At 39.2% G+C, this 14,899-nt stretch overlaps 1 protein-coding gene across 12 annotated transcripts in view; it reads left to right on the forward strand.

Annotated features, from left to right (window-relative positions):
- LOC126187508 (condensin-2 complex subunit G2-like) overlaps window positions 1-14,899 on the forward strand; it is a 275,551-nt gene that overhangs the window by 246,847 nt on the left and 13,805 nt on the right. For 2 of the 12 annotated variants that reach the window (XM_049928638.1, XM_049928630.1), the window contains 5 exons: window positions 1,106-1,324; window positions 5,241-5,474; window positions 6,754-6,972; window positions 10,889-11,122; window positions 12,402-12,620. In XM_049928638.1, coding sequence (XP_049784595.1) covers window positions 1,106-1,324; window positions 5,241-5,474; window positions 6,754-6,972; window positions 10,889-11,122; window positions 12,402-12,620 — 1,125 coding nt within the window. The remainder of the gene's footprint in view (window positions 1-1,105; window positions 1,325-5,240; window positions 5,475-6,753; window positions 6,973-10,888; window positions 11,123-12,401; window positions 12,621-14,899) is intronic. The other 10 variants (XM_049928642.1, XM_049928635.1, XM_049928633.1 and 7 more) reach the window with 9 other exon arrangements.

Genomic DNA, 14,899 nt, shown 5'->3' on the forward strand with positions numbered 1-14,899 from the left:
ACTTCCTGGCAGATTAAAACTATGTGCCGGACCAAGACTCAAACTCGGGACCTTTGCCTTTTGCGGGCATGTGCTCTACCATCTGAGCTACCCAAGCACGACTCACGCCCCATCCTCACAGCTTTACTACTGTCAGTACCCCGTCTCCTACTTTCCAAAATTTACAGAAACAAACCTTACAGAACTTGCACTCCTGAAAGAAAAGAGTGCTGGTTCTGCAAGGTTGGCAGGAGATCTTCTGTAAAGTTTGGAAAGTAGGAGACAAAGTACTGGCAGAAGTAAAGCTGTGAGGATGGGGCGTGAGTTGTGCTTGGGTAGCTCAGATGGTAGAACACTTGCCTGCGAAAGGCAAAGGTCCTGAGTTCGGGTCTCGGTCTAGAACACGGTTTTAATCTGCCAGGAAGTTTCATATCAGTGCACACTCTGCTGCAGAGTGAAAATCTCATTCTGAAGTGTAGTCCCTCCTCATTATTTTCCAAAAAATTTTTACTGCCAAGAAGTATTTGTTTTCTAGTGTGCTATTAGATTCATAATCTAGTTGAATCTCTGACACAACTTACAGTGTTCTGTTTTCATACAATTCAGTAACAGGGTTTACATACGTCACATTCTATTTACACAGAGAGAGAGGTTGGGGAGGGGACACTATTGTCATAGCCATCTTTTCTGGCAGAATGAGCAGCTCAAGGATTCTGCTGATGGCCTAACAGTTCCTTTGGTTCACATTTTATTTGTTACCTTCTTGTTGTAACATAAAACATGGATGACAGCTCTCTTTGCACTGGGTTTACAGCCCAGTGACATTGTTAAACCAAGATGTCTGAGAAGACACTTGACTAGGTTGTTTATGGGATTAGATAAAATCTGTAGAAACAGACCTGCATTGATGGCTATTTACTTCTTTAGTACTACAAACTTTAGCTACGAGATGACATTGTGCTTAGTTAATCTTACAGGCTAATAAATAAGAGTATTTCTAATTCTGTTAGTGATTGTTAAATAAGTGTCACATCCTCTTTCTTATGTGTAAACACATATAACACTCTATTCTTCTTTTGCAAAACAATGTAGTATTTATGTTATTGTGTGTACTTTTAAAATGCAGAGTTTTTGAGGAGACAGTGGAAGTTCTGAAGGAAAAGGAGATGACAAATGCACAAAAGGAAGTTGAGGAGGCTGCTGAACCAACAAATATACAAATGGAAGAGGATGAAGTTGAGTCTCCAGATGAATGTGAAACACCAAAGGCTCCAGCCAATAAAACACCTGGAGATGCAAATAGAACCAGCAGTAATGAAAGAAAATCAAGTACTCGTAAAAGACGGTGAGAAATATTGGTTGCCATATTATTCGTTAGGAAGCATTCTGTAGTTTACATCTTTGTAAGGCACTCATTGCATATTTTGAATTTTCAGAAAATAAATTCAAGGTAACATATTGTAAGTCTCTGCTTGTTAATAAAGGTTATGAGGTTTGTGTTCAAAATACTCATTATCAGTTATGGTAATCCTGCAGTTGTGTACAACCAACTAGTATTTATCTAGTTTGCTATAATGTTTTCATTGTAATAGTCATGTCCAGTTTGTATAGTTTTCATACAAGACAGCAACAGAGTTGTAATGTCTTGAGGGTGAGGCATCAATATGTTGTAGAGGTTGAGGTGCAGCAGAGCGTGGAGATTGTGGTGGTGGCTAGGAAAACACAACTGGAACATAAAACATTTTCATTCAACTTGTGCTAGAACACAGATGTTCACAGCTTTGGACCACAGCCTTATAGCCATGAATGAAATAACAGCAGTATTTTGCTACAACGTTCACAGAGCCGTGATGCTATGGAATGCCACATAGAGGCCTTGCTGACAGCTGCAGAAGCTGGCTGCTGGCAGCACAGCTGGCTGTGACATCCACACCTAGTGAAGCTGACTGTATAAAACCCCCATCCTCTCTGGGCGGTAGACTAATTAAAAAATTACCGTGTTGCTAATATTTTGATGTTAGTTTGGGATAAGGCATCAAATCCAGAGTGAAAGAATTACCTGGAAGAAGTCAGCTGCTGTCATAACTTGATTGTTATCATGTGATTTACTTTGCGCAACAATGATCAGCAGAAATAAAATATGTGCAAAGTAATACGGAAACTGTCTAGTGAAATTTTGATCTGAAATAATGAATTAATTTTGACTCTGTTTGGAAATTAGTGTAAACGAATGATCAGCAGCCCACTTAGTGTGAGTGAAATCAATTAAAACTCTTGACTTTGAAAATAAATCACGTTACTATCGTAGCAAGTTGGCAGGCGTGAACATTCGCAGAGGCACTGACTTGCACTTATTATCAAAACACAGTGATCACTCAGAAAAATTTCAGTCATGGACAAAAGCACTTCACGGAATTAATTACTAGTTTACACTATCAGTTACATAACAACTGAACTGCATTTTTCACTGTGATGCTACTGCTATTAAGCTGTTTTGCAAAGGGAAGACTTTTCGAAAAGAATAGTTTTAGTATTGAAATTGACTGTTGTACAATAATAACTGGCTTGTCAATGCAGTTACGGTGTTTGCTACATTGACGTATTGTTACATAAATTACTTCTTATACAAAATTGTCTGAAGGTAAAGTATTGTTAAATATATTGCTTTGCCTAATTACTTGGCAATAATCAGCACTTGAAAGCAAGTACAAAAAACTAACTTTTTGTTGCATAAATTAGTTCACACAATTTTGTGTTAGAACATGAAATATTGTTAACTATACTCCTTTGTTAAATTACAATGAAGTGCCAAAGAAACTGGTGTAAGCATGAGTATTCAAATATAGAGAAATATAAACATACAGAATTCGGTGCTGTGGTCAGCAGCGACTATATAAGACAACAAGTGTCTGGCGCAGTTGATAGATGAGTTACTGCTGCTACATTGGCAGGTTATCAAGATTTAAGTGAGTTTGAACATGGTGTTATAGCTGACGATGGGACCCAGCAATATCAATGTAGTGATGAAGTGGGGATTTTCCCACACGACCATTTCGTGGGTGTACCATGAATATCAGGAATCCGGTAAAACATCAAATCAACGACATCGCTGCAACCGGAAAAAGGTCCTGGAAGAACGGGACCACCGATGACTGAAGAGCAATCCTTCCACAGATTTCTGCAGATTTCAATGACTGCGTGACAAAAAGCTTTATGCCTCACCTGGGTCGGTCAGTACCGACATTGGACTGTTGATGACTTGAAACATGTTGCCTGGTTGGACGAGTCTTGTTTCAGATTGTATTGAGCAGATGGACTTGTGTGGGTATGGAGACAGCTTCATGAATCTGTGGACCCTGCATGTCAGCAGGGGACTGTTCAAGCTGGTGGAGGCTCTGTAATGGTGTGGGGTGTGTGCAGTTGGAGTGATATGGGACCCTTGATATGTCTAGATACGACTGTCACAGGTGACACATACGAAAGCATCCTGTCTGTTCACCTGCATCCATTCATGTCCATTCTGCATTCTGATGGTCTTGGGCAATTCTAGCAAAACAGAATTGCTACAGAGTCACTCCAGGAACACTCCTCTGAGTTTAAACACTTCAGCTGGCCACTAAACTCCCCAGACATGAACATTATTGAGCATATCTGGGATGCCTCACAATGTGCTGTTCAGAAGAGATCCCAACCCCTCATACTCTTATGGATTTATGGAGAAACTTGCATGATTTGTGGTGTTAATTCCCTCCAGCACTACTTCAAACATTAGTCGAGTCCATGCCATGTTGTGTTGCAGCACTTCTACGTGCTCGCGGGGGCCTTATACGATATTAGGCATGTGTACCAGTTTGTTTGGATCTTCAGTGTATTTGTCAGTAATGAGCACTTAACTAAAAAATCGAAGAAACTAACTTTTTGTTACATAAATTACTTATCACAGCGGTGCGGTGAGTGTGGCGCGGTCCATTGTACTATGCTAATCTATACAAGGAACTTCGCAGTAGCCAGTGCTGGGTGCTTTCCTTTCTTAATTTCAGATGAGTGAAAAGACTAATCCTGGCCCTGAAGGAGTTTGAACACAACACACACAGTGCCTGAAGGGATTGATGATCCCTATTACTTTCTCCTTGGCTGGTCATAATTCTCGTTTATTTACCATAGCAACTGACTGCCAATTTGTAGTGTCCTCATTCTGCAGTATAATGACAAGAAAACACAACCTGTCAACATCTTTTGACCTTGTTGAAAGTCCTTCCTTAATGTGCGAATAGAACTATCTTTGGTTCTACTTCTACACAAAGTACTCTGGTGGCTATATTCTTAGTGTTGTAAAGTATGGGTTGGACAAATGTGAATGGCCACAAAAGGTTGAAATCAATAATTTGCTGATTTTGTGATTATCGAATTGGGGTGAAAAGAAAAATAATGTTAACGAACACCTTAAATTGGAGAAGCATTCTGTTCAGTGGTGGGAAAATGCTACTGCTTCTCAACATAAGCAATCATTTGTTGGAAGCTTAAATACAGTGAAAAGAAGAAAGCAAGGAAAGGCCATTCTGAAAAAAATAGAGTTGAAGCTTTTGCAGAAGCAAACAATCCATACAAAAAGCTCTCCCATCACTCCCTTTTGTTTTCTCAGTCAGTCAGTTTCAGCACACTAAGGCTTTGTCTTCAGCCACATAGCATGACAACTGTTTAAATTTGTATTTCTAATCTTCTAGCAAAAATAGAGCTACAATTTCATGTGCGTACACATAACTAAATTAAAAACCACTGCCACATTTTTCTGTCTGTTATGCAAAATCTAACTTCAGGTACTGCTGTAGGGAATTTAGTACAGTTTCCACTAACAGGTAAACTGTCACGAGGCAGTATCTGGTGTGTAATTCCTAAATATTTCGTGCAGCTGGCTAATTAGGATGAATTAAAGCCAACATTATGTGTTTTTGTCTGTATGTAAAGACAAAGCTCAAGAGCAACAGTAAGAATTTTAATAGAATTTTCACTAATAGGCAAACTGATTGATGAGGAAAGTTTGTGTGTGTATTCTATTACTCATATGTCAGCCAAGTCCTCTGGCTGTAGGTACTTAGTGCTATCTGTGCGATACCAGGACAAATTGCTAGTTTCCAGCTATTCAGTGATCATAAACCAAAAGTGACACTTATTCTATCTTAGATGTAAGCTCGCTATATACTGTGGTCTTATGGAAAAACCACTTAATTTGTATGTTATCTTGCATATATTTACAATTTCAGTGTTCTGAAGAAAACAGTGGAAGTCATAAAGCAAACGAGCACTGAGACTACAGATCCTCGAAAAAAGGAAGCCGAGCCAAGAAATAAGCAGGTGGAGGGCAAAGTACAAGTTGAACCGCAAGATAGTTTGAAACGAAAGGAATGTGAAATATCAGATCCACCAGTCAATAAAACACCTGATGACACAAATGAAACTAGCAGTAGTAGAAGAAAATCGAGCTCTCGTAAAAGACGGTGAGAATTGTTGGTTTCCATATTATTCATTTCAACCCTTTCGGTATATTACATCCTTTGAAGGAACTCATTGCTCATTTTGAGTTTTCAGGACATGGACTGTACATACTTCAATGTAAGTGCTGAGGTTTGGGAGCAAAATTCTTCAAAATATAAGTCACTGTAGTCCCTGAAACTTCCTGGCAGATTAAAACTATGTGCCGGACCAAGACTCAAACTCGGGACCTTTGCCTTTTGCGGGCATGTGCTCTACCATCTGAGCTACCCAAGCACGACTCACGCCCCATCCTCACAGCTTTACTACTGTCAGTACCCCGTCTCCTACTTTCCAAAATTTACAGAAACAAACCTTACAGAACTTGCACTCCTGAAAGAAAAGAGTGCTGGTTCTGCAAGGTTGGCAGGAGATCTTCTGTAAAGTTTGGAAAGTAGGAGACAAAGTACTGGCAGAAGTAAAGCTGTGAGGATGGGGCGTGAGTTGTGCTTGGGTAGCTCAGATGGTAGAACACTTGCCTGCGAAAGGCAAAGGTCCTGAGTTCGGGTCTCGGTCTAGAACACGGTTTTAATCTGCCAGGAAGTTTCATATCAGTGCACACTCTGCTGCAGAGTGAAAATCTCATTCTGAAGTGTAGTCCCTCCTCATTATTTTCCAAAAAATTTTTACTGCCAAGAAGTATTTGTTTTCTAGTGTGCTATTAGATTCATAATCTAGTTGAATCTCTGACACAACTTACAGTGTTCTGTTTTCATACAATTCAGTAACAGGGTTTACATACGTCACATTCTATTTACACAGAGAGAGAGGTTGGGGAGGGGACACTATTGTCATAGCCATCTTTTCTGGCAGAATGAGCAGCTCAAGGATTCTGTTGATGGCCTAACAGTTCCTTTGGTTCACATTTTATTTGTTACCTTCTTGTTGTAACATAAAACATGGATGACAGCTCTCTTTGCACTGGGTTTACAGCCCAGTGACATTGTTAAACCAAGATGTCTGAGAAGACACTTGACTAGGTTGTTTATGGGATTAGATAAAATCTGTAGAAACAGACCTGCATTGATGGCTATTTACTTCTTTAGTACTACAAACTTTAGCTACGAGATGACATTGTGCTTAGTTAATCTTACAGGCTAATAAATAAGAGTATTTCTAATTCTGTTAGTGATTGTTAAATAAGTGTCACATCCTCTTTCTTATGTGTAAACACATATAACACTCTATTCTTCTTTTGCAAAACAATGTAGTATTTATGTTATTGTGTGTACTTTTAAAATGCAGAGTTTTTGAGGAGACAGTGGAAGTTCTGAAGGAAAAGGAGATGACAAATGCACAAAAGGAAGTTGAGGAGGCTGCTGAACCAACAAATATACAAATGGAAGAGGATGAAGTTGAGTCTCCAGATGAATGTGAAACACCAAAGGCTCCAGCCAATAAAACACCTGGAGATGCAAATAGAACCAGCAGTAATGAAAGAAAATCAAGTACTCGTAAAAGACGGTGAGAAATATTGGTTGCCATATTATTCGTTAGGAAGCATTCTGTAGTTTACATCTTTGTAAGGCACTCATTGCATATTTTGAATTTTCAGAAAATAAATTCAAGGTAACATATTGTAAGTCTCTGCTTGTTAATAAAGGTTATGAGGTTTGTGTTCAAAATACTCATTATCAGTTATGGTAATCCTGCAGTTGTGTACAACCAACTAGTATTTATCTAGTTTGCTATAATGTTTTCATTGTAATAGTCATGTCCAGTTTGTATAGTTTTCATACAAGACAGCAACAGAGTTGTAATGTCTTGAGGGTGAGGCATCAATATGTTGTAGAGGTTGAGGTGCAGCAGAGCGTGGAGATTGTGGTGGTGGCTAGGAAAACACAACTGGAACATAAAACATTTTCATTCAACTTGTGCTAGAACACAGATGTTCACAGCTTTGGACCACAGCCTTATAGCCATGAATGAAATAACAGCAGTATTTTGCTACAACGTTCACAGAGCCGTGATGCTATGGAATGCCACATAGAGGCCTTGCTGACAGCTGCAGAAGCTGGCTGCTGGCAGCACAGCTGGCTGTGACATCCACACCTAGTGAAGCTGACTGTATAAAACCCCCATCCTCTCTGGGCGGTAGACTAATTAAAAAATTACCGTGTTGCTAATATTTTGATGTTAGTTTGGGATAAGGCATCAAATCCAGAGTGAAAGAATTACCTGGAAGAAGTCAGCTGCTGTCATAACTTGATTGTTATCATGTGATTTACTTTGCGCAACAATGATCAGCAGAAATAAAATATGTGCAAAGTAATACGGAAACTGTCTAGTGAAATTTTGATCTGAAATAATGAATTAATTTTGACTCTGTTTGGAAATTAGTGTAAACGAATGATCAGCAGCCCACTTAGTGTGAGTGAAATCAATTAAAACTCTTGACTTTGAAAATAAATCACGTTACTATCGTAGCAAGTTGGCAGGCGTGAACATTCGCAGAGGCACTGACTTGCACTTATTATCAAAACACAGTGATCACTCAGAAAAATTTCAGTCATGGACAAAAGCACTTCACGGAATTAATTACTAGTTTACACTATCAGTTACATAACAACTGAACTGCATTTTTCACTGTGATGCTACTGCTATTAAGCTGTTTTGCAAAGGGAAGACTTTTCGAAAAGAATAGTTTTAGTATTGAAATTGACTGTTGTACAATAATAACTGGCTTGTCAATGCAGTTACGGTGTTTGCTACATTGACGTATTGTTACATAAATTACTTCTTATACAAAATTGTCTGAAGGTAAAGTATTGTTAAATATATTGCTTTGCCTAATTACTTGGCAATAATCAGCACTTGAAAGCAAGTACAAAAAACTAACTTTTTGTTGCATAAATTAGTTCACACAATTTTGTGTTAGAACATGAAATATTGTTAACTATACTCCTTTGTTAAATTACAATGAAGTGCCAAAGAAACTGGTGTAAGCATGAGTATTCAAATATAGAGAAATATAAACATACAGAATTCGGTGCTGTGGTCAGCAGCGACTATATAAGACAACAAGTGTCTGGCGCAGTTGATAGATGAGTTACTGCTGCTACATTGGCAGGTTATCAAGATTTAAGTGAGTTTGAACATGGTGTTATAGCTGACGATGGGACCCAGCAATATCAATGTAGTGATGAAGTGGGGATTTTCCCACACGACCATTTCGTGGGTGTACCATGAATATCAGGAATCCGGTAAAACATCAAATCAACGACATCGCTGCAACCGGAAAAAGGTCCTGGAAGAACGGGACCACCGATGACTGAAGAGCAATCCTTCCACAGATTTCTGCAGATTTCAATGACTGCGTGACAAAAAGCTTTATGCCTCACCTGGGTCGGTCAGTACCGACATTGGACTGTTGATGACTTGAAACATGTTGCCTGGTTGGACGAGTCTTGTTTCAGATTGTATTGAGCAGATGGACTTGTGTGGGTATGGAGACAGCTTCATGAATCTGTGGACCCTGCATGTCAGCAGGGGACTGTTCAAGCTGGTGGAGGCTCTGTAATGGTGTGGGGTGTGTGCAGTTGGAGTGATATGGGACCCTTGATATGTCTAGATACGACTGTCACAGGTGACACATACGAAAGCATCCTGTCTGTTCACCTGCATCCATTCATGTCCATTCTGCATTCTGATGGTCTTGGGCAATTCTAGCAAAACAGAATTGCTACAGAGTCACTCCAGGAACACTCCTCTGAGTTTAAACACTTCAGCTGGCCACTAAACTCCCCAGACATGAACATTATTGAGCATATCTGGGATGCCTCACAATGTGCTGTTCAGAAGAGATCCCAACCCCTCATACTCTTATGGATTTATGGAGAAACTTGCATGATTTGTGGTGTTAATTCCCTCCAGCACTACTTCAAACATTAGTCGAGTCCATGCCATGTTGTGTTGCAGCACTTCTACGTGCTCGCGGGGGCCTTATACGATATTAGGCATGTGTACCAGTTTGTTTGGATCTTCAGTGTATTTGTCAGTAATGAGCACTTAACTAAAAAATCGAAGAAACTAACTTTTTGTTACATAAATTACTTATCACAGCGGTGCGGTGAGTGTGGCGCGGTCCATTGTACTATGCTAATCTATACAAGGAACTTCGCAGTAGCCAGTGCTGGGTGCTTTCCTTTCTTAATTTCAGATGAGTGAAAAGACTAATCCTGGCCCTGAAGGAGTTTGAACACAACACACACAGTGCCTGAAGGGATTGATGATCCCTATTACTTTCTCCTTGGCTGGTCATAATTCTCGTTTATTTACCATAGCAACTGACTGCCAATTTGTAGTGTCCTCATTCTGCAGTATAATGACAAGAAAACACAACCTGTCAACATCTTTTGACCTTGTTGAAAGTCCTTCCTTAATGTGCGAATAGAACTATCTTTGGTTCTACTTCTACACAAAGTACTCTGGTGGCTATATTCTTAGTGTTGTAAAGTATGGGTTGGACAAATGTGAATGGCCACAAAAGGTTGAAATCAATAATTTGCTGATTTTGTGATTATCGAATTGGGGTGAAAAGAAAAATAATGTTAACGAACACCTTAAATTGGAGAAGCATTCTGTTCAGTGGTGGGAAAATGCTACTGCTTCTCAACATAAGCAATCATTTGTTGGAAGCTTAAATACAGTGAAAAGAAGAAAGCAAGGAAAGGCCATTCTGAAAAAAATAGAGTTGAAGCTTTTGCAGAAGCAAACAATCCATACAAAAAGCTCTCCCATCACTCCCTTTTGTTTTCTCAGTCAGTCAGTTTCAGCACACTAAGGCTTTGTCTTCAGCCACATAGCATGACAACTGTTTAAATTTGTATTTCTAATCTTCTAGCAAAAATAGAGCTACAATTTCATGTGCGTACACATAACTAAATTAAAAACCACTGCCACATTTTTCTGTCTGTTATGCAAAATCTAACTTCAGGTACTGCTGTAGGGAATTTAGTACAGTTTCCACTAACAGGTAAACTGTCACGAGGCAGTATCTGGTGTGTAATTCCTAAATATTTCGTGCAGCTGGCTAATTAGGATGAATTAAAGCCAACATTATGTGTTTTTGTCTGTATGTAAAGACAAAGCTCAAGAGCAACAGTAAGAATTTTAATAGAATTTTCACTAATAGGCAAACTGATTGATGAGGAAAGTTTGTGTGTGTATTCTATTACTCATATGTCAGCCAAGTCCTCTGGCTGTAGGTACTTAGTGCTATCTGTGCGATACCAGGACAAATTGCTAGTTTCCAGCTATTCAGTGATCATAAACCAAAAGTGACACTTATTCTATCTTAGATGTAAGCTCGCTATATACTGTGGTCTTATGGAAAAACCACTTAATTTGTATGTTATCTTGCATATATTTACAATTTCAGTGTTCTGAAGAAAACAGTGGAAGTCATAAAGCAAACGAGCACTGAGACTACAGATCCTCGAAAAAAGGAAGCCGAGCCAAGAAATAAGCAGGTGGAGGGCAAAGTACAAGTTGAACCGCAAGATAGTTTGAAACGAAAGGAATGTGAAATATCAGATCCACCAGTCAATAAAACACCTGATGACACAAATGAAACTAGCAGTAGTAGAAGAAAATCGAGCTCTCGTAAAAGACGGTGAGAATTGTTGGTTTCCATATTATTCATTTCAACCCTTTCGGTATATTACATCCTTTGAAGGAACTCATTGCTCATTTTGAGTTTTCAGGACATGGACTGTACATACTTCAATGTAAGTGCTGAGGTTTGGGAGCAAAATTCTTCAAAATATAAGTCACTGTAGTCCCTGAAACTTCCTGGCAGATTAAAACTATGTGCCGGACCAAGACTCAAACTCGGGACCTTTGCCTTTTGCGGGCATGTGCTCTACCATCTGAGCTACCCAAGCACGACTCACGCCCCATCCTCACAGCTTTACTACTGTCAGTACCCCGTCTCCTACTTTCCAAAATTTACAGAAACAAACCTTACAGAACTTGCACTCCTGAAAGAAAAGAGTGCTGGTTCTGCAAGGTTGGCAGGAGATCTTCTGTAAAGTTTGGAAAGTAGGAGACAAAGTACTGGCAGAAGTAAAGCTGTGAGGATGGGGCGTGAGTTGTGCTTGGGTAGCTCAGATGGTAGAACACTTGCCTGCGAAAGGCAAAGGTCCTGAGTTCGGGTCTCGGTCTAGAACACGGTTTTAATCTGCCAGGAAGTTTCATATCAGTGCACACTCTGCTGCAGAGTGAAAATCTCATTCTGAAGTGTAGTCCCTCCTCATTATTTTCCAAAAAATTTTTACTGCCAAGAAGTATTTGTTTTCTAGTGTGCTATTAGATTCATAATCTAGTTGAATCTCTGACACAACTTACAGTGTTCTGTTTTCATACAATTCAGTAACAGGGTTTACATACGTCACATTCTATTTACACAGAGAGAGAGGTTGGGGAGGGGACACTATTGTCATAGCCATCTTTTCTGGCAGAATGAGCAGCTCAAGGATTCTGCTGATGGCCTAACAGTTCCTTTGGTTCACATTTTATTTGTTACCTTCTTGTTGTAACATAAAACATGGATGACAGCTCTCTTTGCACTGGGTTTACAGCCCAGTGACATTGTTAAACCAAGATGTCTGAGAAGACACTTGACTAGGTTGTTTATGGGATTAGATAAAATCTGTAGAAACAGACCTGCATTGATGGCTATTTACTTCTTTAGTACTACAAACTTTAGCTACGAGATGACATTGTGCTTAGTTAATCTTACAGGCTAATAAATAAGAGTATTTCTAATTCTGTTAGTGATTGTTAACTAAGTGTCACATCCTCTTTCTTATGTGTAAACACATATAACACTCTATTCTTCTTTTGCAAAACAATGTAGTTTTTATGTTATTGTGTGTTCTTTTAAAATGCAGAGTTTTTGAGGAGACAGTGGAAGTTCTGAAGGAAAAGGAGATGACAAATGCACAAAAGGAAGTTGAGCAGGCTGCTGAACCAACAAATATACAAATGGAAGAGGACGAAGTTGAGTCTCCAGATGAATGTGAAACACCAAATGCTCCAGCCAATAAAACACCTGGAGATGCAAATAGAACCAGCAGTAATGAAAGAAAATCAAGTACTCGTAAAAGACGGTGAGAAATATTGGTTGCCATATTATTCGTTAGGAAGCATTCTGTAGTTTACATCTTTGTAAGGCACTCATTGCATATTTTGAATTTTCAGAAAATAAATTCAAGGTAACATATTGTAAGTCTCTGCTTGTTAATAAAGGTTATGAGGTTTGTGTTCAAAATACTCATTATCAGTTATGGTAATCCTGCAGTTGTGTACAACCAACTAGTATTTATCTAGTTTGCTATAATGTTTTCATTGTAATAGTCATGTCCAGTTTGTATAGTTTTCATACAAGACAGCAACAGAGTTGTAATGTCTTGAGGGTGAGGCATCAATATGTTGTAGAGGTTGAGGTGCAGCAGAGCGTGGAGATTGTGGTGGTGGCTAGGAAAACACAACTGGAACATAAAACATTTTCATTCAACTTGTGCTAGAACACAGATGTTCACAGCTTTGGACCACAGCCTTATAGCCATGAATGAAATAACAGCAGTATTTTGCTACAACGTTCACAGAGCCGTGATGCTATGGAATGCCACATAGAGGCCTTGCTGACAGCTGCAGAAGCTGGCTGCTGGCAGCACAGCTGGCTGTGACATCCACACCTAGTGAAGCTGACTGTATAAAACCCCCATCCTCTCTGGGCGGTAGACTAATTAAAAAATTACCGTGTTGCTAATATTTTGATGTTAGTTTGGGATAAGGCATCAAAAGTGAAAGTATTACTTGGAAGAAGTCATCTGTTGTCATAACTTGATTGTTATTGTGCAGTTTACTTTGCGCCACAACGATTGAGAGAAATAAAAAAATGTGGAAAATAATATGAAACTTGCTAGTGAAATTTTGGTGAATTAATTCTTATCCTGTTTGGAAATTAGTGTAAATGAATGATCGACATCGCACTGAATGTGAGCGAAATCAATTAGTACTCTTGACTTTCAAATTAAATCACATTACTATTGTAGCAAGTTGTCAAGTGTGGACAGTCGCAAAGACACTGACTCGAATATGTTATCAAAACACAATGATCACTCACAAAAAGTTCAGTCATGGACAAAAGCTAATTTGCAACCTCTTCATGAAATTAATTATTAGTTCTATACACTATGACTTACGTAACAGCTGAACTACATTTCTCACTGTGATATTTCTGCTGTTATACTGTTTTGCAAAAGGAAAACATTTTGAAAAGAATGATTTTAGTATTTAAATGTACTGTTCTACAATGATAACTGCTTTTTTTGAATGATTATGTAGTTCACTACGTTGGCTTATTGATACATAAATTATTTCTCGTACAAAATTGTCTGAACATGAAATATTGTTAAATATATAGCTTTGCCAAATTATTTGTCAATTATCAGCACATAATTAGTAAGTCAAAAACCAACTTTTTGTTACATAATGTCTCTGCCCAAACTCTTTGCCTTTACAAATGTCTGCTTGTGTCTGTGTATGTGTGGATGGATATGTGTGTGTGTGCGAGTGTATACCTGTCCTTTTTTCCCCCTAAGGTAAGTCTTTCCACTCCCGGGATTGGAATGACTCCTTACCCTCTCCCTTAAAACCCATATCCTTTTGTCTTTCCTTCTCCTTCCCTCTTTCCTGACGAGGCAACCGTTGGTTGCGAAAGCTAGAATTTTGTGTGTATGTTTGTGTTTTTTGTGTGTCTATCGACCTGCCAGCGCTTATATATATAAAAAAAAGCGCTGGCAGGTCGATAGACACACAAACATACACACAAAATTCAAGCTTTCGCAACAAACTGTTGCCTCATCAGGAAAGAGGGAAGGAGAGGGAAAGACGAAAGGATGTGGGTTTTAAGGGAGAGGGTAAGGAGTCATTCCAGTCCCGGGAGCGGAAAGACTTACCTTGTGGGGAAAAAAGGACGGGTATACACTCGCACACACACACACACACACACACACACACACACACACACACACACACACACACATATCCATCCACACATATACAGACACAAGCAGACATATTTAAAGACCTGGATTAGGTGGGTGAGGGCAATGGATTGTTCAGTTTGGAACTGTTATAGGGACTGATGGAAAGAAGGGTTGCAGCCAGAGATGGGAACTTTTAAGTGTGAGGCCTTTGGGGGTTATGCCAAATGTCAGACAAGCCTGAGAAAATAAAATATGTGAGCGTAATCTGGCTAGGGTGAAGGCATGTTTGCGGAGGGAATGTAAATAAAACTTAATGGGGTCGTTGTGGGGGTGTTGTGAGGGTGACATGGTATTAGAAGGTGGAAAGTTTAACATGAGGTTGAAATGAAAAAGAA

Source organism: Schistocerca cancellata, chromosome 5, assembly GCF_023864275.1.
Source record: "Schistocerca cancellata isolate TAMUIC-IGC-003103 chromosome 5, iqSchCanc2.1, whole genome shotgun sequence".
In the NCBI taxonomy this organism is placed as follows: Eukaryota; Metazoa; Arthropoda; class Insecta; order Orthoptera; family Acrididae; genus Schistocerca; species Schistocerca cancellata.